General features: G+C 40.4%; 1 protein-coding gene across 1 annotated transcript in view; it reads left to right on the top strand.

Moving 5' to 3' along the window:
- kcnk9 (potassium channel, subfamily K, member 9) overlaps positions 1–19,073 on the top strand; it is a 63,063-nt gene extending 43,990 nt beyond the window's left edge. The window contains exon 2 of the mRNA XM_079828502.1: positions 17,047–19,073. Coding sequence (XP_079684628.1) covers positions 17,047–17,969 — 923 coding nt within the window. The 3' untranslated portion in view covers positions 17,970–19,073. The remainder of the gene's footprint in view (positions 1–17,046) is intronic.
- Positions 19,074–27,723: the final 8,650 nt, after the last annotated feature.

Genomic DNA, 27,723 nt, shown 5'->3' with positions numbered 1-27,723 from the left:
GAGGAATTTCAGTACGTAAAGGACAAGGGCGCAAGCCTAAGCTGAACAACCGTGATCGCCGATCCCTCAGGCGGCACTGCATCAAGAATCGTCATTCATCAATAAGCGATATCACCACATGGGCTCAGGAATACTTTGGCAAACCTTTGTCAAGTACAACAATACGTAGTTACATCCACAAATGCCAGTTAAAACTGTACTGTGCCAAAAGGAAGCCCGATGTTAACAGTGTCCAGAAGCGCCGTCGACTTCTCTGGACTCGGAGGCATCTGGGATGGACCATCACACAGTGGAAATGTATACTGTGGTCAGACGAATCAGTATTTGAGGTATTTTTTGGGAGGAATGGACACCGTGTGCTCCGGACCAAAGAAGAAAAGGATCATCCAGACTGTTACCAGCAACAAGTCCAAAAGCCAGGGTCTGTCATGGTATGGGGTTGTGTCAGTGCCCTTGGCAAAGGTAACTTGCACTTCTGTGAAGGCACCATTAATGCTGAAAAGTACATAGAAATTTTGGAGCATAATATGCTGCCTTCAAGAAGACATCTTTTCCAGGGACGTCCAAGCATATTTCAACAAGACAATGCAAAACCACATTCTGCACACATTACAAAGTCCTGGCTGCGGAGGAAGAGGGTACGGGTACTTGACTGACCTGCCTGCAGTCCCGACCTGTCTCCAATAGAGAATTTTGAAGCGCGAAATGCGACAACGAAGACCCCGTACTGTTGCCCACCTTAAGACTTGTTTGCAGGAAGAATGGGACAAAATTACACCTGAAACACTTCATCACTTGGTGTCTTCAGTCCCTAAACATCTTTTAAGTGTTGTGAAAAGGAATGGCAACATTACAAAGTGGTAAATGCTTTACTGTCCCAACTTTTTTTGAAATGTGTTGCAGGTCTGAATGACAGGAAAGGATGCATATTTACAAATGACATGAAGTTGACCAGACAAAACATGAAATATTTTGAGTTCATATTGTCTGCAATGAAATACAAGTCAAAGTAAATTTAGAAATCACTTCTTTTTTTTTTTTTTGTGTTTTCCATACTGTCCCAACTTTTTCTGATTTGGGGTTGTACTTCTACCGTTGTAGGAGATGGTGATGGTGGTCCAGTGGGTTAAACCATGGAACTGATATGCAGAAGGTTGCTGGTTCGATCCCAGTGGTCACCACCAGTGTGTCCTTGAGCAAGGCACTTTACTCCATGTTGCTCCAGGGGGATTGTCCCTGTAATAAGGGCACTGTAAGTCGCTTTGGATAAAAGCGTCTGCCAAAATGCATAAATGTAGATAATGTTGTATGAGTTGTATCAGGTCAAAGTGTAATTTCTCTAGTAAAGAATGGTGTATCAACCTCCTGCTAACTTCAAAGCACCATGCTAATACAGCTAGCTAAACAATGAGTGACAGGCGAGGTAGAAGGTTGCTGGTTCGATCACGTGTTTTGAAACAACCATCCACTTACATACAACTAAGAACATTTTTGTGATTTTAATCATTCCACACACACACACACACACACACACACACACACACACACACACACACACACACACACACACACACACACACACACACACACACACACACACACACACACACACACACACACACACACACACACACACACACACACACACACACACACACACACACACACACACACACACACACACACACACACACACACAACACACACATATGAATGTGCATGTACAGACATGCACAAACAAACGCACACGTGCATTCACAAACACACACTATATGCACATACACTCCCCATATTTACACATATTTTATTGTTTTTATTGTTGCAGCCATTAATTTCAAATAAAACTGTCGTTGTGGCATATCACTTTGAGTACCCTTAGTTTTTGTGCATTTTGTCTACCTGTCACAACTTACCCCAGTAGTGGGGTAGGTTGTAACAAAGGACCAATTTGTATTTGTCATCATCTCACAAAATCTGTGATATAGTTGAAGAAATTTAAATTGTTGCCATTTGTAGTAGACACATGTGGGTACTGTGCCTAAAAGTTTCAGACGTGTAGCTAAAAAAAAGGGTAGTTTTAGGTGCTGAAGAAAAAAGTGTTACAACCATACCCGGTCTCCTCAAGATCAACATTAGACTGGCAGAAACTGTGTGTTATGTTCTCTTTAATAGCCCATCAGCTAGAGTTTTGTGACAGAACTTATCTTTATTTTTAGCTGTTTAGCTTCTTTCAATGCTTGTTTTGGCTTATTTTAAAACATTTTATCCAAGTCATCTTGAGACCCCTTTGCAAGTTTGAGAACCACTATACTTGAGCATCAGACCAGCAGCCGTACGGTGTTGTGTGCTGCGATTCTGTGTGTCTCGTGTGTGGTTGTAGTGATCCGTAATGGCCACCCTCCTCTTGCTGACGCTCTGTCGGAGTAAAGCGCTCTTGTGTGCCACACGCTGACCTTTAGGTAATGAGTCATTGTGCTGTGTGTACTCTGTAATCTGGTGCTTCCAGCATCTCCACTACTGTCTGTGTGCTGTACGATCTGCACTTAGCTTCTGCTGGCCGCCGCTCCATCTGTTTATCTGGAAAGAGTGAGTCAAACATTAATCCACTCAGAGGTGGATTTTTATCTGAACGATGGATATTCACAAATATCAATGACTATGTGTTTTAAAGAGCACATTTGAAAGTTGAGCAATGGTTAAACTAGAGCCGAATAGAGTACAATCCAATGGAAAAATTAATGTAAAAGTCTCTGTGTATATATGTATATATAGAAGTTCAATTGAATTGGAATGAACTGTATAAAATGGAACTGAACTAATTTTTGTCACCTTTTGAAATGAATTTAATTGGAATGATTTGAATTGAACTGAACTGAATGGAATTTGTTTGGGTGGCACATTTTTGTGATTTACAGTATAAGAATGTTGGAACTGAGTAACTGATTTAAAACTTGATTTAAAATGAATCAATGAATTATGAATCAAATGGAATTGAACTAAAACTTAACTCAATTTAGTTTAATTCAGTTTCGAGGGGCACATTTGGCTATTTTGACTTAATGGAATGAAATGGAATATAACTGCATTGAAAAAGAACTGATTTTAATTGAAAGTTCAATTGATCTGCATAAACTCTAAAAGAGAAGTTGCTGACTTAATTTTTTAAGTGCAATCAACTTGGATGTTTAAGTAATTTCAAATTAAATTAAAATGAGTTGAATATTGTATAACTTGTTGTATAACTATTGTATAACACAAAAACATTTGGAAATTGCTTAATTTATTTTGATGAGTTAAAGCAATGTAAAAACACATGTTGTCATAAACTTATTGATCATATCATTTTTTACAGTGTGCATTTGTTTGGGGCACATTTGGTTGTTTTTTTAGATTAAAAATGTTCTCATTTGCTTCGAGTGCTCACTTGTAAACACTCAGATATCTATGCGGCACATTTATTTTTAAGAACTGCACACTTGTACACAAACAAGAGTCGGCTAACTTTAAATTGCTTTTGGAGGCTTTTACAATGCACAAGCTCTATAGGACTGAAAGCAGTGTTTGGGACATCAGATATGATTCTCTAAAAGGCACAGCAGGTGCATACAAACAGCGGGAATCTGATGAGAAATTAGACGCTTCAATCCTCTGAGAGACTACATCTAAAAGGGTGACTGAGTTCATTAAATCACATGGCAGGATGACATTTGTGTGTGTGTGTATGTGTGAGAAAGTGAGTGTGTGTTTATGCGAAAATTCATTCATGCGTGTGCGACAAAGAGTGTGTGTTTGTGTCCAGATGCATTCATGCATTTGTGTGTGGGCAAATGCATCCATGCATGTGTGTGAGAAAGACTTTGCGTGTGTGTACAAGACACGTGTTTGTGTGCGCAAGAGTGTTTGTGTCTTTTGTGTGTTTTGTTGATGCAGCATTGTTCTACTTAGAAACAAAATGGTGGACCTGGTGTAGATTTACATGTAGGTAGCGTTTGCTGGGACAAAATTATACTTTTTAAGATGTTTGGATAGATGCTGAAATGTACAATATGGACGGATAAAATTAATAATTTTTATGATAATTGTACATTTTTTGGTGTATTTTATAGTCACAGCATATTGATAAAATTCCTTTTGTGTCCCATGCCAAAATATACATAAAGTATTGGTTAAACAATTACAGAAATGTTATTAATTTTCGACATTTTCAAAGTGTATTCTTCTTCAATATTCATGTAAGAGAATTTCACTACACTAAGTGAAAATAGTATTTTCTTTGCAATAAGTGTAAATAGTTACTAGTTAGATGCTATTTATACTTATAAATAGTGCCAGATACTATTTGAACCTCAGTGTTGTTGTACATTAAAGGCACAATATGTAAGACTTTTGGATTAAAATATCTAAAAACCACTAGAATACTAATGGTTCCAACGCATGACCATGAACCTTTATCGTTGGGACCGCTCCATCTCTCAGCATTAGACGATCTGCAAATCCGGAGTTGAATTGTGCCTTGTTTATTAAACAATCATCGCCGAAATGCAGGGAACAAACACAAACACTTGCGCAACTCCGTTGCTGCTCCGGAAAAACAAACTCCATCCACTGTCCCTTTAACGCTGGGTTCTTTGGGAAGCTGAGCAGGGTTGTCTTGCCCTGACAACCAAAAACACACTTCTTTGGTGACATTGTTGATTTCGTGAAGTCCTGTCACCTGTGCAGCGCAGCCGACGACTTCCCTAAAGCCGAGCAAAGCGTGTTGATTGGCAAACTTTTGCTCTCTCGCTCTGGCCGGGAGAAGTGCCCGTACAAGGAAATTCCTCCCTTGTTGACATCACATAGGCCCGTACTCGAAAAAACCATTCCGAAACTTGCGAGAAACCAGAAGGAGTATTTTTGGCACAGAAATACTCCATTAAACGTCTTTGGCCATGTTTAGCATGGGAATTTAATGAAAACATTTGAGTTTATATTTCAACCTCTTCAGATTCTAAACAGCTTAAGAAATCATTGAGATCTGAAACTCTAGAGGAGACGCATGTGAGATTTCTAGGGACTTTAGCAGTAGACTTCATTCGCTCTTCATCTAATTGCTGTCTAGGAGATATTGGAGAGATCTAATCTGTGATTTTCTTTGCTGTTTGTTCAGTTTGACGGAGTGAGCTGCCGATTCAGTCCCTGTGCTGCTCTAATATGTTCTTTTCTCCGGGGACAAACTGTGTCTGCCATTACTTTAATCAGCCCTGGAACAATCAATGATTCTGCTTGGCTCTGATTGGCCAGTGTAACTCCTCGCCATTAGTGACAGGACATGCCCTTCACTTATTGGTTAATATGAAGCCCATGGCAGGAATGGGAAAGGATTCATAAATGTTAGCAGTGTCAACCCTCCTTATTTGTGGACTGGGCAATGATTGGGATGTTTCGTAGTGTGTTGTCAATGTTACTGAAGGCCTTAAACTCTCCTCTTCACCATTGTATGCACATTTGGACAATCTGAGTAGTAAGCCTACACATTCACTCATGAGATCCTATAAATAAGAGCAGTAAGACAGATGATGTTGTTGTTGTTATCATGAATATTATTATCCCTAGTCTGGAGTTCGACTTTTGGTAGTATTTTTAACATTTGTTTTATTGAAATTTCAGAGAAAAGCTTTTTGAAATGAAGTTAGGTTCTTGTTTTCATTTTAGGCATATAAGAGAGGCAGAATTTAAGAGATATCATATCCTCACTTGGCACTCTCCACTACTCTTTCTCTCTATTTTGATATATATATATATTTTTTCTCTCCATTATTTATATATATAGCATAGTAAAATAAAACCTGTAGTTATAGTTTGCCTTCTTTGCCAAATAATTTTCTCGAATGGATACCTTAACCATGTTTAGTTTTTAGTTCTTCCATAATTTATTTATTTATGGCATAATTGATACAGAATTTTAAATACAAATTTAAATTTCACAATTTTGATGACATCAATGGATAATATTAATATAGGCCTACCTCTAGTGTTATTTTAGTTATTTATATTATTATTTATATAATGATATTATTTATTATTTATATAATAATAAATATCATAGTATTTAATAATACTCTGAATTAGCTTTTGTTTTGTGTTGTTGTTATGTGCGTTTGTCTTTTTATATATATTTCTGTTTAGCTTTATTTTATTTTAATTTCAGCTTTATTAATTTTAGGATTTAAACTTATCTTATTCCCAAGGCTACATTTGTAATTTTCAACTAAGATTTTTAATAAAATTAAAAAATAAAATAAAAATTAAATCTAATATTTATATTTTACTTCCGCTTTATTTAAATTAATAAAATTTAACACACACACACACACACACACACGCACGCACGCACGCACGCACGCACGCACGCACGCACGCACACACACACACACACACACACACACACACACACACACACACACACACACACACACACACACACACACACACACACACACACACACACACAGGTTTGTTTTGCTATCTAAGTGAGGACATTCCATAGGCGTAATGGTTTTTATACTGTACAAACTGTACATTCTATCCCCTACAGACTACCCCTACCCCTAAACACACACACACACACACACACACACACACCCCTAAACCTACCCATCACAAGAAACTGCATTTTTACATTTTTAATAAAACATTGTTTAGTATGTTTTTAAAGATATTTTAAATACGAGGACATATGAAATGTCATCATATTTCATGTTTACATCGTAACACCAGTGTAATAACTGTGTCATTATACAAATTTGTGTCCTCATAAATCACACACACACACACACACACACACACACACAAACACACACACACACGCACGCACGCACACACACACACACACACACACACACACACACACACACCTGTGGCTGCATAACCGGGTTTGTGTTCTGCTGAACGAATGGCTCTGTTGCTGCAGTGATGAAATAATGAGATTATCATATCAGAAAAGCTTGATGTCGTCTATCCAGAGCTGATGAAAAACGATTATCGGGATCATCAAAACGAATAAAAAAACAGAGGCTGTGAGAAATCGAATGAAAGTACATACATGTTTACTGCAGAACCAATCACCTTACCATGACCTATACACGGACATTGTTGGTTGCTTTCCACCTAATAGTTAGTTATTTTCATTAGTATAGTAGTAAACTACCTCAGGGTTGGGCCTTAACAATCCATCTTCACAGCAACACGAGTTAAATGATAATCTGATTGGTTAACCGGTGCATTCACTCAGTGTGAATAACAGCAATGACTCAGCTGTTGTTGTTGTGATGTGATCGTGAATATTATTGCATCAATTCATCAAATCTGCCAATAATGATTTAGTGTAATTACTGCATGGGTTATAAAAGTGTCAAAGCTCAATATTAATTAGCACTTGTGTAATGCAGGCGACTGAGACGGATCACAGATGCTCAGGCGGAAATGTGTGATGCACAGTTATGAAGGTGATTTTATTGCTCAACGCACCTCGAAGGAGTTTGTAAAACCTTAAAGGCCCACCGAAGTGCCTTGAAACTCACAGCATTATTCAATGTGTAGACACGGTGGGAAATATCGAGCAGCTTTTTCAAAATAGCCAATAGCGTTTTGTTTATATCACAGATCGGAGAGAGTCTTTGAGCTCGGTAAAGCCGCAGTTTCCTCCTAATCTCTAACCGTTTCTCCTCCTAATCTCCTCCATATCGCTGTAAAATACAGCCTTCTGTGCAGAATTCAAATTCGGTCCGATACGTTTTGTGGTCTGGGTCGACTCGCTCATATGATCCGCTCTGTGCTATCGTGTCTCTGGACCAGAGCTACGGCGGTTCGCGTGACACTAAACCAGACTTCATTCGCCCAAATGGAAAGCATATTCACACTGTCTGAATCATTCCCTATCTCATATATAGTGCACTATATGCCATTCACCATGTAGAAAATAGTAAATGCCTGAAAAAGTGAGCGATTATAGGCCACAACTTCTATTTATAATGTAGGGGGCGGGGCTTAAGAGAGCATTTGATTGGACAGAAAACATGATGAGAAGCTGAAATGCAGAGTGATGTCATCAAAATCATTCATCCCTATTGGCGGAAGAGAGAGACTGTAAGTTTTGAATGCTTGTACACCAAGGAATGTCTTAAACATTAGGGGGGACAAATTTATTTGTATTTTTATAAAGCATAAAGAAACAGAACAGTGAACGTAATTCTACACTCTCAGAAATAAAGGTAGAAAAGCTGTCACTGGGGTGGTACCTTTATCAAAAGGTACACTTTTGTTCCTTTTAGGTACTAATATGTACATTTAAGGTACCAGTAGGCCCCATTTAGATACGAAAGTGTACCTTTTGAAAAGGTACTGCCCCAGTGACAGCTTTTGTACCTTTATTTCTGAGAGTGTAGGTGTAATTCTAGTTCGGAAATAATCCTTTTGGGACTATTTGCAAACAATATTTGCATTAATTTGCGTCACATATATCATTAGTCTCGGGATTCTTCGCATAAGTGAATGAATACATGCTAATTACATTTGAATTCCCCAGTGGTCTGGTGGTAGAATTTTTGTAAACCGTGTCAAAGGTTCCGGGTTCTAATCCGCTCTCAAATAGTTTTTTTTTTTTTTTGCTTCTTCATTAAAATCAAAGATGTTCATCAATGATTGTATATTCAGGGACACGTTTGTGTGCATTTTGTTTTGTGATTTAACCGGAGAGAATTGAGTCTCTCTCCGCAACGGCATTAAGCGATAGATTGACGGGCTCGTCTGTGTGTGAAGACTGTGCACGAGCCAAAAGAGAACGTAAACCCCGCCTACTTTGATTTGATTGGCCATCTCAGTCATTTCGACATTGACGAGCGCTGTTAGACCGATGAGGCAAACCAGACTAAAATGTAATTTTTAAACTTTTTTGTTATCCTAACATACAGAGCGCCGCGTAATGAAGTGCAGCAGAGCAGTGCAAGAATTTCAAATATTGGGGGGGACAATTTGGCCATTTCTAATTATTGGGGGGGACTTGTCCCCCTCAATGTCTATGGTGGTTACGGCCCTGTTGTACACATACTAAAATATTCATACTAAAGCCAAAAAAACTTCAATTTTCATTTCATGGGGACTTTAAAACTTGCATTCTGTAGTCTTATATCACTGCAGATTGAATAAATGTTCGGTTTGAAAATACCAATGACTCCTCAGTGCTTCATTGTGGTGTATTTTGAATTGTGAATTCACAGTTTCCCATGCGTTCCTCCCATTAGCTCAGTCTGTGTCGTAGCGAGAAAGACCACGCGCAGTATGACTAAGCTCATCAACAGCCAGGACTGGAACGAAAACCCAAGCGTGTAAAAGATCAACCCACTGCCACAGATAGCGATAAAAATGCTTTTAAATTCTCATGGTATCAAAGCTCTGCAAGGCTCTGCATTGACAGTAAATAAACCACCTACGTGCATCAGCTCTAATCTCCTCACATCCCACTCAAGAGCTCTCGCTAAAGCAAGCGTTCATCCTCAGAAAGAGGAGGTGGAACGCCACCGAGGTGAGCAGGGAATCACGCGTATTGAATACTATGTGTTTGTCGCTTGCTGAATCAATATTACCACGTACGGTTCAAAATCTCTACGCAGTAAACACACAGAGTTTATGTTCTAACATCAGTCTTGCGTAACCAGACCTTTGACTTGGTCAGGCAGCTTATTTTGGACAAAAAACACCCACTTAGACTGCATGTATCAATGCGTTTGGTTTTGTTTTTTACATGCTAGTCATTCAGAAGACTAGTCAACTAGCCAGCGGGTCAGCGTTTACCTTATGTAAATGACTCACGGCATGTCTTTGCTGTTTTTGGCTGCATTGACAGTGAGCGTGTGGGAGGAGAGAGAGATGATGCAGGTGAGAAACGAAAGCTTCTGGCGTGTGTTGTCACGAACGCGCGGACAGTGATGTCTAACCCGCTTAAAGTTTTTGAAAGAAGGAAGAAAAATATGAAGCAGCACAACTGTTTTCAACGCTGATAATAATCAGAAATGTCTCTTGAGCAGCAAATCGTCATATTAGAATGATTTCTGAAGGATCATGTGACACTGAAGACTGGAGGAATGATGCTGAAAATTCACAGGAAAGAATTACATTCTAAAATAAATAGAAAACTGTTATTTTATATGAATTATAATACAATTCCACAATGTTATTTTTACTGTATTTTTGATCAAATAATTGGGTTCTTTCCATAGACTGTAAAAAAATATGCACGTATTGTCCGTGACGTCACCCATAGGATTCTGAAGAGCAGTTTTGAAGCGTAAAGTAGGGTCGAGCTCGCCGTTGCCATCTTGGCAGTGCGTCACCGCGCGTCACTCCCGGATAACAGAAAATGGGCAAAGAGGCGGGACGTGGGTGGAGCTGAGATGACGAGATGACTAACAGACAAACGGCAATCCACCTGTCACTCAAAGTGGCCACGCCCTTAATTATGCAGAACTTTAATTCACACCCTCACAGTTGTTATGAAGGGCAAAATTAGCCGTATAGACCAAAACCACAATTTGTACCAGGCTGTAAACATGTGTTTTTCTGCTGTAAAGTTGGGCATTTTAACATGGGGCTCAATGAGATTCTGCTCCCTTCTGGAGCCTGTCCCTAGCGGCCAGTCGATGAATTGCAGTTTAAGTCACTTCCCTAATGGCTTCAAGAAAAACTGGAGGAGGTTGCCACTTGGTTCTTTCAAAAACATTAAAAAATTAATGTAATTCCAAATCGATTTCTGAATATTATACAAATATTGTCATACAACAGTTTGTGGAAAGACAAATTTATCCCGTTTTCACCATTAATAATAATAATAATTAATAATAATTAGTTACATTTATATAGCGCTTTTCGGGGTACTCAAATTGCTTTACACATAGAAGGGGGGAATCACCTCATCCCACCACCAATGTGCAGCACCACCTGGATGATGCGACGGCAGCCATATTGCTCCAGAACGCCCACCACACACCAGCTAATTGGTGGAGAGGAGACCGAGTGATGAAGCCAATCAGTGTATGGGGATGATTAGGAGGCCATGATGGACAGAGGCCAATGGACAAATTTGGCCAGGATGCCGGGGTTACACCCCAACTTTTTTTCCGAAGGACATCCTGGTATTTTTTATGATCACAGAGAGTCAGGACCTCGGTTTAACGTCTCATCCACAGGACAGATGAGTCATACAAAAAGTCATGTGACCTACTAGTCAACACAGACCCCAACTAGTGGCAGAACTAGTTGATGTGTTGCTCTTTTGAAAAAAACAAACATGTTAATATATGAATACATTTTGAATATATAACTTTTTTAATATTATCTTTTTTAATGTTTTCGAAAGAAGTCTCTTCTGCTCACTAATGCTGGTCGTATTTGATCAAAAATACAGTAAAAACAGTGATATTGTGAAATTTTACCATTTAAAATGGTCTTTTTTATATATATTTTAAAATGTAATTTATTTCTGTGATCAAAGCTGAATTTTCAGCATCATTACTCCTGTCTTCAGTGTCACATGATCTTTCAGAAATCATTCTAATATGATGATTTTGCTGCTCAAGAAACATTTCTGATTATTAATGTCGAAAACAGTTGTGCTGCTGAATATTTTTTGTGGAAACCATGAGTTTTTTTCAGGATTTATTTATTTGAACACAATAGTCCTTTTAGATCTTTTGATTATTTCAATGCATCCGTGCAGAATTGTGAATAATTGTTTTTTATTTTTAAATTCTGACATTTCAGAAATCTCCAACAATAATAATAATAATAATGAATTTATTTATTTGTTTATGTATTTTTATTTTATTTTTTTGCTTTATAGAAAAGGGCTGTGTAAAGCAAAAATCCTTCAAAATTTAAATTTGACTGAGCTTTCGAAAAAATATGCTCTTTAAAATGAAATTATCGACAGCTCCACAATATATTCCATCATTAATGTGCAGCTGTATTGAATCTATTTTTGTCTACCAATTCTATCCAAGTGCACTTTGCACCTTTCAACCTATATTGACCACAGCAATATTTTTCCTCCAATATTCCACCACAGCTTTGAGTGATAACATGAAATTTACACATCATATTTCCAATAAGTGCCTGTGTGCGCACACGAGGTCAAAAGAGCAACTCCAACACAGAGAGTACCCAGTGAAAAAGAAAAGAAAACTCTCCCTGGTGCCGCTTGCAAATCGAATCGATCAGGCTCGACTTCTATAAATAGAATCCATAACCGCACGCTCGAGTAGGCAGGCGGGCTTCAGGGGAACTGGGAGATCAATCCTTACAAGTCCAAAAGATCAGTAAAAGCCAGTTAAGTTTGCACAAGTGCTCTGCTGGAGTTGAGCCGTGTGGCCGTTCTGTGTTGCGGTAATGAATGCGTGTGTTTGTGGGTGTTGAGCACTGTGGCGTGGGCCGTCCAGTGGGCGTTCAGAAGGTTTTGAAGAGGCTACATGTCAATGAGATGCATTCTCATTAAATCTGCTGCTATTTCTGTAGTGATACAAATTAAGAACAAATCTCTCTCTTTTTTCTTTTTTAGATGAATGTTTTTTTTTATATATTATGTATTTTATATATTTTGAAAACATCCATCATCCATCTGCATGATTGCAAGTGTGATAATGCTTTTATACAAGTCATGAAGTATTGAGTAATTTCATTTTTAGACATACTATTTTGCTATGTCAGATGCAGTCAGCCACTTGTTTTGTTTCATTGACTCGTATATATTTTTTACTCGTAGATAGAGTAAATACAGTACATACATGCAATCTGAATCTCTTGAGTGAATTGTTCACTGACTCATTCACAATATTCACATTCGCATAACCATGCAGCCGGAATAACTGGAAAGACTTTATATATAGGAAGACAGTGCACTCTGATTATGAATGGGATACAGTGCAATGGCCAATATGGTGAATAAGCCCCGCCTTCTAAACGAAAGAGCCAATCATTGATTAGTAAAGTCATCGTGTCACTGCAGCTGCCGTTAGAAGCTCCGGTTGCTATAGAAACAGGCAGGGTTCTGAGATGTAGGGATGGGCGATACCACTTATTTTGTTTTCGTTACGATACCGATACTTTAAGGCCAGTATCGCCGACATGGATACCGATACGATACCTTTAAACTAAATTTTTATATTATTAAATTTATTAAATTATTAAAATTACTAAGAGTAAAATGGGTAAAGATACCCACTTAACATTATATTTGAAAGGCATTTTAACCTTCAATATGCCTTAATTGGAACTTATTAGTTAATATTTTTATTTACACATGGTTAAAATATGTTTACTTGTAGTGGTAACCATGGAAATCATGGTTCATTTTCATAAGGGACTGCCAGTGACAGGCCGTTGCACCCATAAAATGCAACCTTTTTATTCTGACGGTGTATGATTTATATTAACATTAGTTACAGAATAGCACATGACCAATATGAACTCTTAAAGGGGTCATGAATTGCGAAATCAACTTTTCTTTCAGTCTTTGATATATAAAAGTTAATCGCAAATTCGTGATATAACAATATCCTGTACGTTTCGGAGCTGAAAACTTCCTTGTTAGTCAAAGAAAAGCTTTTATTGACACCAGGTCCAGCAAACGCTCGATCTCAGAATGTGCCAGGCTGTGATGTCATCGTGTGGTGAAACGCCGCCTCAAGCCCGCCCACCGACTCGTGGAGCTAAACTAATCGCGCTACCGAGCAATAAACCTGGCGAAGATATAAGCAAGATATTGCGCTGTGCCTGGTTGTGGAAGAACACAGTCGCTGCATAAGCTTCCTTCGGATTCTAATATTAGGAATGTGTGGTTGAACTTTATTTTTAATGAAGATCCAGCTCAAGTGCGTAAGACATTGCACGTTTGTTCACTTCATTTCACAGCGGAATCGTTTGTAAACAAGATACAGGTCGAGACTGGATTTGCAGACAGATTGAGATTAAAACACAATGCTGTGCCTTCTATATTTGATCCGACAGGAATGGTGCAACACACTTATGTGAGTAAAACATGTTTTTTATATGTGATAGTATTGCATTGTTACAGATCGTTTGATATCTACTGATTATGTTGCGGAAGTTTTGAACATGCTGATTTGTCTGCAGTGCAGTTTTGCTGATGCACATGCTTGGCTTGTGTGTGTGTGTGTGTGTGTGTGTGTTAGTGATGCCCATTCGCCCATTCATATGTAATAGGAGTGAACCGTCTTTCTATATCTATAGTCTTTGACTTGCTTGTCCGAGAGGCGTTTCAAAGATGGGACTTTGATAACCGGCAGTAATATATATATATTTCTACTCTACTGTATATTCCTTGCAGCAGACAGATACAAACACAAGTCTGTTTCACCGTAATAAATGGTGCACTCAAAAAACATGTAAATCTTGCATTCTGCAATGTTAGAATTGATATTTATGAAAAATATGCTTTTTTTGGCCTGCAGATCAGCCTACTGCTGAAGCTTACCAACCAAACAATGAAATAACTGTAAACTGCTCAAAAGAGAAAGAAGCGGCTCATACTTGTTTTACCCAATCTGAAATTTTCCTTTGCCTGTCAATATTTTTGCAATGCTTTGGCGGGTGTGGTCTTAATAAAAGGCCTTTTGATTAAAGGGGCCAGGTGAAGTCCAGTGTAAGTTGGCAAAACGTCTGAAATTGCTTACAGCAACTTTAAGAAAGCCTCTTAAAAACCACTTTAAACCACTATGGTCACGCTAATATCACTTCAACACGTATGCTAGTGTAGCTAAAGCTCTGTGAATGATATCTTCTCAGTGCTAATGAAAGAAGGAAGATGCTTGTCTTGGCATAGTGAGGTGGGATCTAATACATTTTTACTGTAGTCTTGTCACTTATTTTCTTGCTCATCAGCAAAGACTGTATTAGAAAGGCTCGCTGGCTTCGATGTGAGTCAGCAAATTTAGTCTTTTTACTTCCAGATAAAGTCTAATTAAGCTAAAAGCTTTACTGGCTCCGCTATCCTTTCTTCTTCTTTTCTTTTCTAAACCTGTAACGCCTACCTCCCTGTCTCGCCCCCCTAAGAAGTGGGCCAAAGGGGCAAGAGAGGAAACCTGGCACTAATTGGACACCCCCCTGTAATCTCTGAGCCCAGAATAAGATCAAAGAGACACCCGTTTTGCGTGACCTATACTCAGTGTTTTGGAGATAGTGCGTGACTCAGCTCACATTTTCTGCCTGAGTGCGTTTGCAGGCGAAGCCAACATTTGGGGAACTTTCGGTTCTTGGAAATTGACTGATTGACTGGCTTCTTGGAATTTGGTGAAGATGATAGAAGTTGGCCAGTTCCCAGAGTCCAATTAGATTAAAGTATGAAATCACACCATGTTGCTAATTTCTGCTTGTTTCTGGTGCTTTTGAAAGCAGTTTCTTCAGTCAACTTTACTACTTTGTAATTTAGCTAATGCTTTTATCCAAATTGGCATACAGCACAGTTATCCCAGGGGAAATCCGCCTAGAACAACTCAGGAAAAGTGCCTTGCCCAAAATTGAAGGTTCTTTAATGGTTTTTGTAGCACCTTAGGTTGAACAATCCACTGTATTCTGCTAGTTGCTACTAGCGAAAATCTGAGAAAATCGGCTTTTGTCAAAGACTACATCCAGATCAGATTCAGTACGATGATCAAAACATAGATGGAGTAGATTGAGTCCATCAACACCCCCAAAGCTTCACAGTCTAAAAAAAAAGGTTCTATATGGCACCAAAAATGATTCTTTGTCGTAATCATAGAGGAACCACTTTTGGTGCTATATAGCACCATATCTTAACATGTTCTGTATATGGTAGCGGTGCTATATAGCACCTTAGTTAGCGGTGCTAACCTTAGTCAAAGAACCGGTGAAGTACCTCTGAAGAACAGAAACAGTGAAAACACAGAAAGCATATAAAAGCTTGTCAATGGCAGGGAAGCGTTTTCTCATAAAATATGAGATAACTCGTCAATGGCGGGGAAAGAGATAATATTTTAAGTGATGTTGTTTTGCAAGTGAATTTAACTTGTTTAAGGCATTTTTTTTTCCTACCTGGAAAACAAGTCAAACCCCTTAACTGTCACCCCCCTTTTTGAGAATAAATATGAAAATGCACTATCCAAACTTAAAGAGCTGTAATTCAAGAATGCTTTGGAATATAGACCTAAGTTTGGTCTTGTTTTAAAGCAAGTGAAAGCAAATCAGAATATGAAAGTATGAAAAAGTTATGGAAGTCTAAATTTACTGTAAATAAAAAATACTGTACTAAATATTTTTTATTTTATATAAAATATATATTTTACAAAAATGTTTTAATCTATAATTACTATAAAATCAAAGTCATATGTCTAACCAAGTTGTGTTCCAAATTTGAAGTTGATATCACAAAAATTGAAGTTCCCATGAGATTTTGTTTAGGCGCTATACCATAAACAGCCACCGGGTGTCATTGAAATTCCATTGATTGTTTCTTGTAAATTTCTGTCCAAATGTCACTTCCATCACAAAACGGTCACCAAATATGGAACCTTGAGACTCAGACCTTTCCGACGATATGTGTTTTGTCAAGATTAAAAAAGATTTTGATTATAAAGTAATTAAAATAAATGTTGTAATATGAAACATGACACCGCCCACTAGGGGAGGAGCCCGCTAGAAGAATTTAAAGCACCATTTCCATGGTAAAGCAACGTCCAATTTCAAAACGGTTTTCACAGGATGAATTTTGAGTTTGTAAGCTTTCGAATGATACCTAATTTATGATAATTACTAAAATATATGATACGAAAAAAAGGCGACCAAAAAAGAGTGCCAGGTGTCCCACCAGTGGGACGGTGACAGTTAACCCAAGCAATGCAATGGTGGCAGCTCATGCGGGGTTCACAGTCACACCTGCAACATTTGGTCACCAGCCCATGTTTTTAAGCAGCAGTTTTCTCAGCACACTCGCTTTTGTGTGTCATCTTTGATCTGATCCCTTCTCTTTCTGGTCTTCAGGTTATGGCCACGCGGCTCCAGGCACGGATGCGGGAAAGGCGTTCTGCATGTTTTATGCTGTGCTGGGGATTCCGCTCACGCTGGTGATGTTCCAAAGCCTCGGTGAGCGGATGAACACCTTCGTCAAGTACCTGCTGAAGCGCATCAAAAAGTGCTGCGGGATGCGCATCACGGACGTCTCCATGGAGAACATGGTGACCATGGGGTTTTTCTCCTGCATGGGAACGCTGTGCATCGGCGCGGCAGCTTTCTCCCACTACGAGGACTGGAGTTTCTTTCAGTCCTATTACTATTGTTTCATAACACTAACCACCATCGGGTTCGGGGACTTTGTGGCCCTGCAGAAGAACAAAGCCTTGCAGAGAAAACCCGTCTACGTGGCGTTCAGCTTCATGTACATCCTAGTGGGGCTGACGGTCATCGGGGCCTTTCTCAACCTGGTGGTACTACGTTTCCTGACAATGAACAGCGAGGACGAGCGGCGGGATGCCGAGGAGAGAGCTTCCCTGGCGGGGAACCGCAGTAGCATGATCATCCACATCCAGGAGGACACGCTGCAGAGGAGTCGACGGAGACGAGAGCAGCAGCAGCACCACCGCTACAGGCCAGAGGTCACCGATCTCCAGTCCGTTTGCTCTTGCATGCGCTACCATTCGCATGAGTTCGGGAGCTCGGTCGGTCTCGGGTTGGGAATGGGAGGAGGAGGCGGCGGTGGCACGTTTCCGCACCAGAACTCGTTCGGCTCCCAGTTGAGCCCCCATCAGTACCATCACTACCACTCGACGGTGTCCTACCGCATAGAGGAGATCTCGCCGAGCACGTTGAAAAACAGCTTCCTTCCCTCCCCCATCAGCTCCGTTTCGCCCGGGCTGCACAGCTTCACAGAAAACCTCCGGCTCATGAGACGACGCAAGTCCATCTGAGGAGCGACAGCGCCCGGTAACTCATCGCTGAACACACATATTCAATGCTGCTGCTCTACCAAACTTCATTCCTGCACTTTTTTCGACATTTCCTTGCGAGATGCAAGGACGTTGGATCACGCGAGCAGGACGCTTGAACGGTTGATGGATATATAAGAACTTCGATACAAAGCATGAAGCATGGATATCTATTTTTGCAGAAAACTTCACCTGGGCTTTCTTTGCCCTTTTGAGCAGCACCTGAGTGGGTTTGGATATAATAATACCACCCTGATATCTTATCAGACGATTTGTGTTTTGAATAATACAGAGGGAGAGATATATATATAATTTTTTAAGGGACGTGTGAAAACGTGTTTTATCAAAGGTGAGCAGCCTCTGGTTCTCTCTTAAGATTCAAGTGCCACACCATCGAAGAGGAAATAACGATAAAACTGATTTGAAAAGGACTACACAGTATCAGGTATTGTTTTCTATAAGCAATTCTATTTAAGAAGAATAAGACATTGATTCACATCATGCCAAAATATTGTTGCCAACCATAGCATGTGCATTAGTTGTTTGATGTGCGTCATCGTTTCCGTTAACCTTTTTGTTTCTTTCTTCTTCCCGTTTTCGTTCGTTTCATTTCAATCAAAAGTTTTCTGTAAATTATACATGTATGTAGAGACTTTCCAAGTGCGTTATATTTAGAGGTGACAGACGAGGGACAGCAAAAGTCGGTTCTGAGAGGAGAATAATTGCATGTGCTTTGTTCAAACTGGTATGCGTATACTGTTACGAGGCGAGCGATAGCTACCTTAGCACTGGATTCAATATAAAAAGCAAATAATCCTTTTAAAAAGTATGTTTTGACATGAAAGTAAAACTGCTGACTCCAAAACATCCACCAAAACAGGGCCTCACAATGGGAACGTTACGGCATTGCCATGTCATTGTTATTCATCGGGATTTCTATAAAAAACAGCACGTTGACTCGACTATTATTCCATTGTGAACAATCAATGTATGATGTATGCTAACCCTAGCAATGTTTGCTTTTCTCTCAACCATTTATTTGAATGAGACTTATTTAAATGCATCAATAAAGACAGTTATTTATGTATTTTACACTTTGATGATGTCTTGAGAGGATGTCCTGCAAATCAGATAGGCCTAAAATTGCTCTGACGTTGATTGAAAAACATAGTGCACCTCTTTTAAGTGACTGGTCAGAATGTAATCAACAGTTCTTATTCTCTGCTTGTGGTAGGGATTGTTTTTGTTCACTAGACCAAATTGCATCTCTGATATAACAGCAATCATGTCACTTTTCAGTTTTAAACTAAATCTTTTACTGGGTCTAACTGTTTCCTGAATATAATATATGAGTAGCTGCGTTACAGTTAGGATCATCCAATAAACCAGAGTTGGAGTCAAGACCAGACCCTTCAAGACCCAGGCCAAGACTTGACCCAATCGAGGCCCAGATCCAGAGCAATGCCTGTTCAAGTATGAGTTTGTCCAGTTTTCGCTGAATTTATGAATCTAAATAGCCATTCAAAGCCATATGAAGATACCTTGTTGAATTTGGCCTTTAGTATGTTGGAGACCATAAACCACAGACTGTAAAAAAAATATGCACCTTCACTCTCTTCCATTGTAGAGAAGTGAAGCCAACCATGTCCAAGTACTTGGAGTCTGCACACGTGAAGTGCGGGAACACTCCCGCAGAATCGGTTAGTAGTTTTACTCATTATGTCGGTGTGAAATAAACAGTTATGGAAATGTAGAACAGTTGAAGCTCCAATCTCCTCCCGAGAATCCTGAAAAAAGTCAGTTGGTGCCTCATTGACTTCGCTCAGAGAAGCTGTCAAACTCAGCTGTCAATCAAGACGCCACACCCACGTTTGTATAGCATCAAATAACTAAACCCAAACTTATTTAAAAAAAAAAACCCAAACATTTGAATTTACATCATAAAAACTACTAGACTGGGTAAACCCAGCCTGATCTGCCGGCGATTTGATTTCGCCCGGCAACTCAGTCTGGAAACCCGTATATTCACTTCTACTGCTTCTGTTACACTTTTGCGGGAACCAATCACAGACTGGTTTATCCACCTGGCCCGCTATTGGAGGGATTATCACGATGAGGGATAGAGAAGCGATGAGTCGTTGCCCGTTGATCACGCCTCTTGTGGTCTGATTGGTTGAAGGACTATCCAATTGCGTACAGAGTCATTTAATTTATGCGCATTTATGCTTGCGTGTGCAGTAGAAAATACATAGCAGACTCCCCAGACCAACGTTCAATCTTAAATTAAGCTTGGTCTGGTGATAGCCAGACAAAAAAACGACCTAAAATGACATTTTTTTAATAAAATTATTTGAAGTGTAATTGTTTAGTTTGTCTCACGTCCCATTCGATTACATGGAGAGGGCGGGGTTTATGAGCTCCGGCGATCTAAACGTTTTGGCTTCACTTTTCAGGACTTGTGCGGCACACTCGCCATAAACTAATACCAAACCCGGACTTAAAGTAATACAACTCAGGCTACATTTATGTGGTTTCGATGGTTCTCAAGATCAAGACTCCAACTCTGACAATAGCTCTAACCAATAAAATACCATCACAAATACTGGCTAGTAAGATTCTTTTTAATGGGTATAGAAGGTTGTTAGGATTAATGGTTCCATTGCTTGTCAATTGTTTTGCATTTTCTTGATTTCAATTTAATTTCACCACCTCAGTCTCAGTTGGTCTCTAAGGGCGTGTTCACATTTGGTCCAGATACCGAATCTAAAGGAATAGGGATATCTTCACAACCTGATTGGTTGACATATATTTAGCCGCAGAACTTACCGAACATCCAAAAAAATGCTGTGTGCTAGGCTAAATGCGCTCGTTGTATGTGCATAGCTACATATGATGGTATTTTGATCAGCTGAGAACTCGTATAAATTGTGTAAAGGAGTCAAAACATCGACAGGAATCCCTCCGTCACACACACAAATGAAAATCTGCTGAGAGGAGACGCTGTTCTGACGCCTGTACCGAACTGTGAGGGGCAACATCATGACTATGATGAGAAAAAACAGGTATGAGTGAGCATTTTGTCATTTTTGGGGTCGCACCTTGTGACATTATGTCCTGTTTTTGGTTAATTTAGATGTCTTCGGTCCGTGTTGCGTTCATATTTCATTCGAACCGCAGTTCGAGAGCTTATTTGGAAATGGTTCGGATGGCAGCGTTCACACTTATTCAAATGAACCGCACTAACAGAGCAATCGATTCAGGGTTTGTTTTAATGGAAGCAAACATGCCAAGTGTGAACACGTCCTTATTTTCCCTCTGTGGAGCAAATCAGAAGCAGTCAGGATGGTTAGTTTTGATCTAAAATCCAGGATTCTTGGGCAGATGACCGGTAATAAATGAGATGAAATGTGACACAAAAAGTATGAATCCGTTATCAAAAAATTAGCCAAAGGTTTTAGGTGGTAAGTGACTTTGGATTGGAACCCTGTTGATGTTTTCTTGGTATAATAAATCTTGAATAATTGTCTTGATGTGGATCACTGAGGTATGCAAAGCCCAAAGTGCCCGCCAAAGTAATTCGGTTTCAGACAAGACTAATTAATGAGAGAAATTCCAGAGGGACTCCGGCGCTCCCGTGCACTCTTTTAGTCAATTTCCGAGTCTGGCAGCGGGATGCATTTCCAGGCTCAAACAGCTCACCCTTCTAATACCAATCAACTTGACGTCTGACATTCTGGATTTCACAGCATATGTTGCAGCACTCATGTAAATTTATGTAAATCGCTACCATTTTATAATATTGTACAGTGCATATATTGTAAGTAGTTATATCCTTGACAAATTAAAAAGGCATATTTTAAACTCCGATGCATTCCCATTTTTACAGCATTCAGCATACTGTATATGTGCCTTGAAGGGGTATATTTCAAAATGTGTAGTTTGTATTTCATTAAGGCACATACTCGAGTTCATGATATAGAAGCAAACAAATTAAAATACTTTGTCAAAAAAAGCTAAAAAGTTCAATCAAATAAAGCCAAAGCAACTAATCCTCATAAATGCCGCCGCCGCCACCCAAACAATGCACAAACTAATTTTAACGTAAACACGTCCACCGTTTCACTAGCACAACAAAAATCATTATTTTCCACTTTTTATTGTTTGTCACTTTAACCTATGTATGTATGTATGTATGTATATGATGGTTTCTGGGGGGGGCAGGACAGAATAACATGTATTTTACATCAATAAACTGTACTTGCATACTATACACATAATAGCCTGATGACAATTACTCAGATAGATTAGCTTGAATGGACTAGATGAAATGTAATAACTTTATGACTGGCAACAGATCCACTGCTGTGGGTGGGCATTGACATAAAACATGTGTATCAAAACATTATAGTTAATATTATAGGGGTGACAGGAGTTAATACGATGATATAACTAGCCCCAGTCTCCCCGATACATATTTTAATGATCAATATTTGTTTTTTAGTCTGTCAGCAGAGAAGCAAAACGGTTGTTGTGACCATCTCTTTTTCATTTGTTTACTCTCAGCTTCTATATTTGTATCTTAATGCTACATGAATATTGCATTGTTAAATCTGTCTGTCCACCCACAGTGGTGTGATTCACGCTGCCGTATAAATATGATTATTCACAATAATAATCACCACGTGTTACTCTGTATTCTACAATGATCTCTTTCGGCAATAGAATCCAACTACATCCAATAATCTGTGTCCCTCTCTGACTAAAGAAAGGAATCCATCATGATACGGATTCAAACTGTCAGAACAACATATTGTTTTTGCCTTTATTGGGAAAACTTGCAATGAGCATTTTGTTTGTTTGCCTTATTTGTTGTGTGTGCATGACATAGTGTGGCCGGCTGACCTCTTGACCACATGACTGGGGTGAATTAAAACATTTGAATTAAAAAAAATGTCAACTTCCCTATTCTCTTACCGAGTGCTCTCTGATTGGCCATTTCTGTATCACATGACAAGTTGCACGTTGGCTGACGAATTCACAGTACTCATAAAAGTGTAGACAAAAAGTCCCCGGATTACCTACTTCCGGCGAGATTCTGAAGTGTGTATATGATGGACACTTAACTATCCCATGAGTCCACAGGAGAGGATTATGTATGGCAGTGAAGCGTAACTGACGCTGGTAGGTCACATGATAATGACAACATGGCGGATGTATTATGTCCGGATTACATTCATACTACACGCACTCATTCTATGTAGAACATACTTTTTTAGCGGTCGTGAAGTAATTACTTATTCAAAATAAGTACCTACTCAAGATAGTATGTGATTTCGGATGCAGCCATATTCTTTGGTTTTGTTGGTGACAGAAAATGCTTAATTAGAAACTTATAATAAATATAAAAATCTTTACTGAATACACACACAAACGCTCTTTTAAAAATAGCTAGATTAAAGAATAGATTAATAAACACAGTGTTATTTTAGCATAATTAAAATACTATTAGTTTTTATTCAGATTTTGAATACATTTTTATACCGTCTGTATTCATTTTATTGTTAAAGTAATTTTGTTGTCTTTTTGTCCTTTTTATTATTTTTTTTTAGTGCTGTCAACCGCGATTAATCGCATCCAAAATAAAAAATGTGTTTACATAATATCATAATATATATTTAAGAAATATTTGCATGTATATACTGTATATGTATTTTTATCATATTTAAATATTTTATATATAAATATAACACATTTTTCTTAAATATATATGGGTCAATGACATGACATGTATTTTTTGTGTCTGAATTCATTATTATAAAAAATAAATACATGTCACATATCAAATTGATCTTCAATATTTCCTTTACAAGATACTCTTGACATTTTTTTGAAATTCAATTGACTTTTTGAGTTGTGGTGTTTCAAAGATGTAAAATGTCAGGTGGTGCGACCAGCAAATTTACATTTAAAAGTATCAATTCCCAGTGCAAATGCAAAATGAAGTAAGAAATATAACCGTAAACCGTTATATAATGTATACAAATAATAATAATAAAAAAAAATAAAAAAAAACATAAAAACTCCTTATGGAAAATTGCGTTCTGAACACATAGAAAAGTGTTCGTTTATATGAATTGGACTAAAAGGGCAATACATAGAAAATGGAAAGGGAATTTACCATGTGATATGCATTTTACAATGATTCATATGTATATTGTATATGTATATTATTTTAAAAAAATATATGGTCGCACCACATGACATTTTAGATCTTTGAAACACCACAACTCAAAAAGTCAATTGAATTTCAAAAAAATGTCAAGAGTATCTTATAAAGGAAATATTGGGTGGTAAAATCCTAAATCTTGTTTAATAATTATTTGGACATAAAATGCATTTTAAAACTGTTTTGCTTAAAATTATAATTTTTTTTATCTTTTTTTTTTAAATTATTTTTCTTATTTGTCATTGACCCATACATACATACATGCATAATAATTATACACAGTACACACATAGATTATGGAAAACACAAACTTTTATTTTGGATGCGATTAATCGTGATTAATCATTTGACAGCACTATTTTTTTAAATGTCTATATAGTAAAAAAAAAAAATTGTTTTAGTACATCGTTATAAACTAAACTTTTTACATTTTTAATGGTTTTAGTTCCCTTTCAGTCTGTCATGTTCGACGTACGTCGGACGTACCGACGAATTGGGATCACTTCTGGGAGCCCCTATCAGCTTTGAGCTATATAGAACCGGCCAATGAACAATTGGCGTGCGAGATTTGCATTTCGCGCTCCGCCCCGCACCGCGGGTATAAACAGGAAGCGAGAGTGAATGCACGCTGTCATTCACTTCGGAGCCAAACGCCGTATGAAGAGGACTAAAGCTGCTATCAGCAAGAGTTTTGAGTTTATTGACAGCTCACAGCTGCATTTCTGAAAGAGTGAAAAACTGCTGTTTTCACAGCAACCTGTTGGTGCGTGAGGGCGTTTTTCCTATTTGAGTACAGGCACGGGCTGCACTAAACCCTGTGCGCTGTCGCGGTTCCCCCTGAGTGCTTCAGCACAAGAGAGCGTTTCCTCTAAAAGAGTACATGGGTGACGCTGCGTCTTTTTCAAGATGTCATTCCACCCGTGCGTTTCTGGATGCGGTCGTTCCCTGGCGCCTACTGACGGTCACAATCGCTGTCTCACGTGTTTGGGCAAACAGCACACTGAGGCGGCGTTTGTGGATAGTTCATGTTCCCACTGCAGGAACATGACTATCTCGGAACTAAGATCAAGACCTACCTTCGGGAAGGCGGAGTCCCCTTACCCATCCCACGATCTAGTTCTATTCCTAACCAGAATAGACCTACCTTCTTCCGCCTGCCGCCGCCTCTGACCCCGCCAAGGCACCGCAGCAGCCTAACACCAGCCGACGGCGTAAGGCCGGCCGTGGGAAGGACGTCCAGCCCGCTCAGGCCGCTGCCAAGCCAGGTGGCAAGCGCCGTCGGAAGAGACCCTGAGACAGGCCGCCCAGAGAGGGAGGAAACTGCTCTCCAGGAGATGGCTGCAGCACCACTCCTTCCCCCGGAGGAGGGCCGGGGAGAATCCTTGGTTCATGTTTAATTTCTGTTCCGCCGCTGGCCACAGTGCCAGCCGTACCCAAAACGTCATTAAAAGAGCAGTTTCCGAAATCTCTGGGTGCCAAGAGAGCGCGCTTGGCGGTGGTCGATGCTCCCATGCCTCGCTACCCTCAGGTACCTATCCCTTCGCCAGCAGGGGGCGCCGACTGTGGGGAAAAACTCAAGCGGCCTCCCCACACTCGCACACCCCCTCAGAGGACGCAGGTAAGTGTTGCACAGCACACTCAGATCCCACTCCGAGCCGCTCCCATGCAGTCCTGGTAGGATCCCTGCATTCCGCCTCGCTGCCCCGCTGCGGGTACGTCTGTGGTGCCATTGATCCCCCTTGCTCGGTGTCTGGGAGCCTGGCTAGCGCTTCCCAGCCCGTCTCTGTGGCTCCTCCGTACCATCAGACTCGGCTATGCGATTCAGTTTGCCCGGCGTCCCCCCAAATTCAGGGGCGTTCACTTCACGACAGTAGCGAAGGAGAACGCCCCTGTGAGATCTGCTGGCGAAGGACGCGATAGAGCCGGTCCCTCCAGCCGACCCTCCAGGTCCAGGTTCTACAGCCCGTACTTCATTGTACCCAAGAAAGGTGGAGGGTTACGGCCGATCTTGGATCTGCGGTTCTTGAACCGGTCCCTTCACAGGCTGCCGTTCAGAATGCTAACGCAAAAACGCATCTTCAGGTGCATCCGTCCCCAAGATTGGTTTGCAGCGATCGACCTGAAGGACGCGTACTTTCATGTCTCAATTCTCCCTCGACACAGGCCCTTTCTGCGCTTTGCGTTCGAGGGACGGGCATTTCAGTACCGTGTCTTACCCTTCGGCCTGTCCCTGTCGCCCCGCGTCTTTAATAAGGTTGCGGAGGCGGCCATTGCTCCCATGAGAGAGCGTGGTGTTCGCATTCTCAACTATCTCGACGACTGGCTGATCCTTGCCCAGTCACGAGAGCAGTTGGGCGAACACAAGGACATGGTGCTCAGTCACCTCAGCCAGTTGGGACTTCGGGTCAACTGGGTGAAGAGCAAACTCTGTCCCACACAGAGGATCTCTTTTCTCGGTATGGAGATAGACTCGGTCGCCATGACAGCGCGCCTCACCGAGGAGCTCGACCCATTGCCAGTGGTAGTATTCCCTGACCGAGGGGACCCTCGGCTTGGATGCCCTGGCACACAGCTGGCCCCGGGGCCTACGCAAATATGCATTTCCCCCAGAGAGCCTTCTCGCACAGACACTGTGCAAGGTCAGGGAGGATGAGGAGCAAGTCCTGTTGGTCGCTTCGTATTGGCCCAACCGGACTTGGTTCCCGGACCTCGTGCTCCTCGCGACAGCACCTCCTTGGCCCATTCCTCTGAGGAAGGACCTCCTGACTCAGAGACAGGGCACCCTATGGCACCCGCGTCCGGATCTATGGAAACTCCATGTTTGGTCCCTGGATGGGACGTGGAGGTTCTAGGTGACCTACCGCAAGCGGTAGTTGGCACCATCGCTTCCGCTAGAGCCCCCTCTATGAGGCGCCTCTATGCGTTGAAGTGGAACCTGTTCGTTGATTGGTGCTCTTCTCGTCGAGAAGACCCCCGAAGATTTTCGATCAGGTCTGTGCTTTCCTTTCTACAAGAAGGGTTGGAGCGAAGGCTGTCTCCCTCCACCCTCATAGTCTATGTTGCCGCTGTCGCCGCTAATCATGATCTAGTAGATGAAAAATCTTTAGGTAAGCACGATCTGATCGTCAGGTTCCTGAGGGGGGCGAGGAGACTAAATCCGCCCTCCCTCTATACCCTCTTGGGACTTGTCTCTGGTGCTAACCGCACTACAGAGAGCGCCCTTTGAGCCTTTGCAGTCAGCAGAGTTAAAGATCTTGTCGTTAAAGACAATACTCCTGACTGCGTTGGCCTCCATCAAGAGGGTAGGGGACCTGCAGGCATTTTCGGTCGACGAATCGTGCCTGGAATTCGGGCCCGGTAACTCTCATGTGATCATGAGACCCCGGCCTGGATATGTGCCCAAGGTTCCCACTACTCCCTTCCGGGACCAAGTGGTGAGCCTGCAAGCGCTGCCTTCGGAGGCAGACCCAGCCCTAGCTTTTCTCTGTCCCGTCCATGCTCTCCGGACTT

Source organism: Gobio gobio, assembly GCF_949357685.1.
Source record: "Gobio gobio genome assembly, chromosome: 11".
Classification (NCBI taxonomy): domain Eukaryota; kingdom Metazoa; phylum Chordata; class Actinopteri; order Cypriniformes; family Gobionidae; genus Gobio; species Gobio gobio.
Note: the sequence above shows the minus strand (reverse complement) of the source record. Positions and strands in the feature narration are given on the sequence as shown.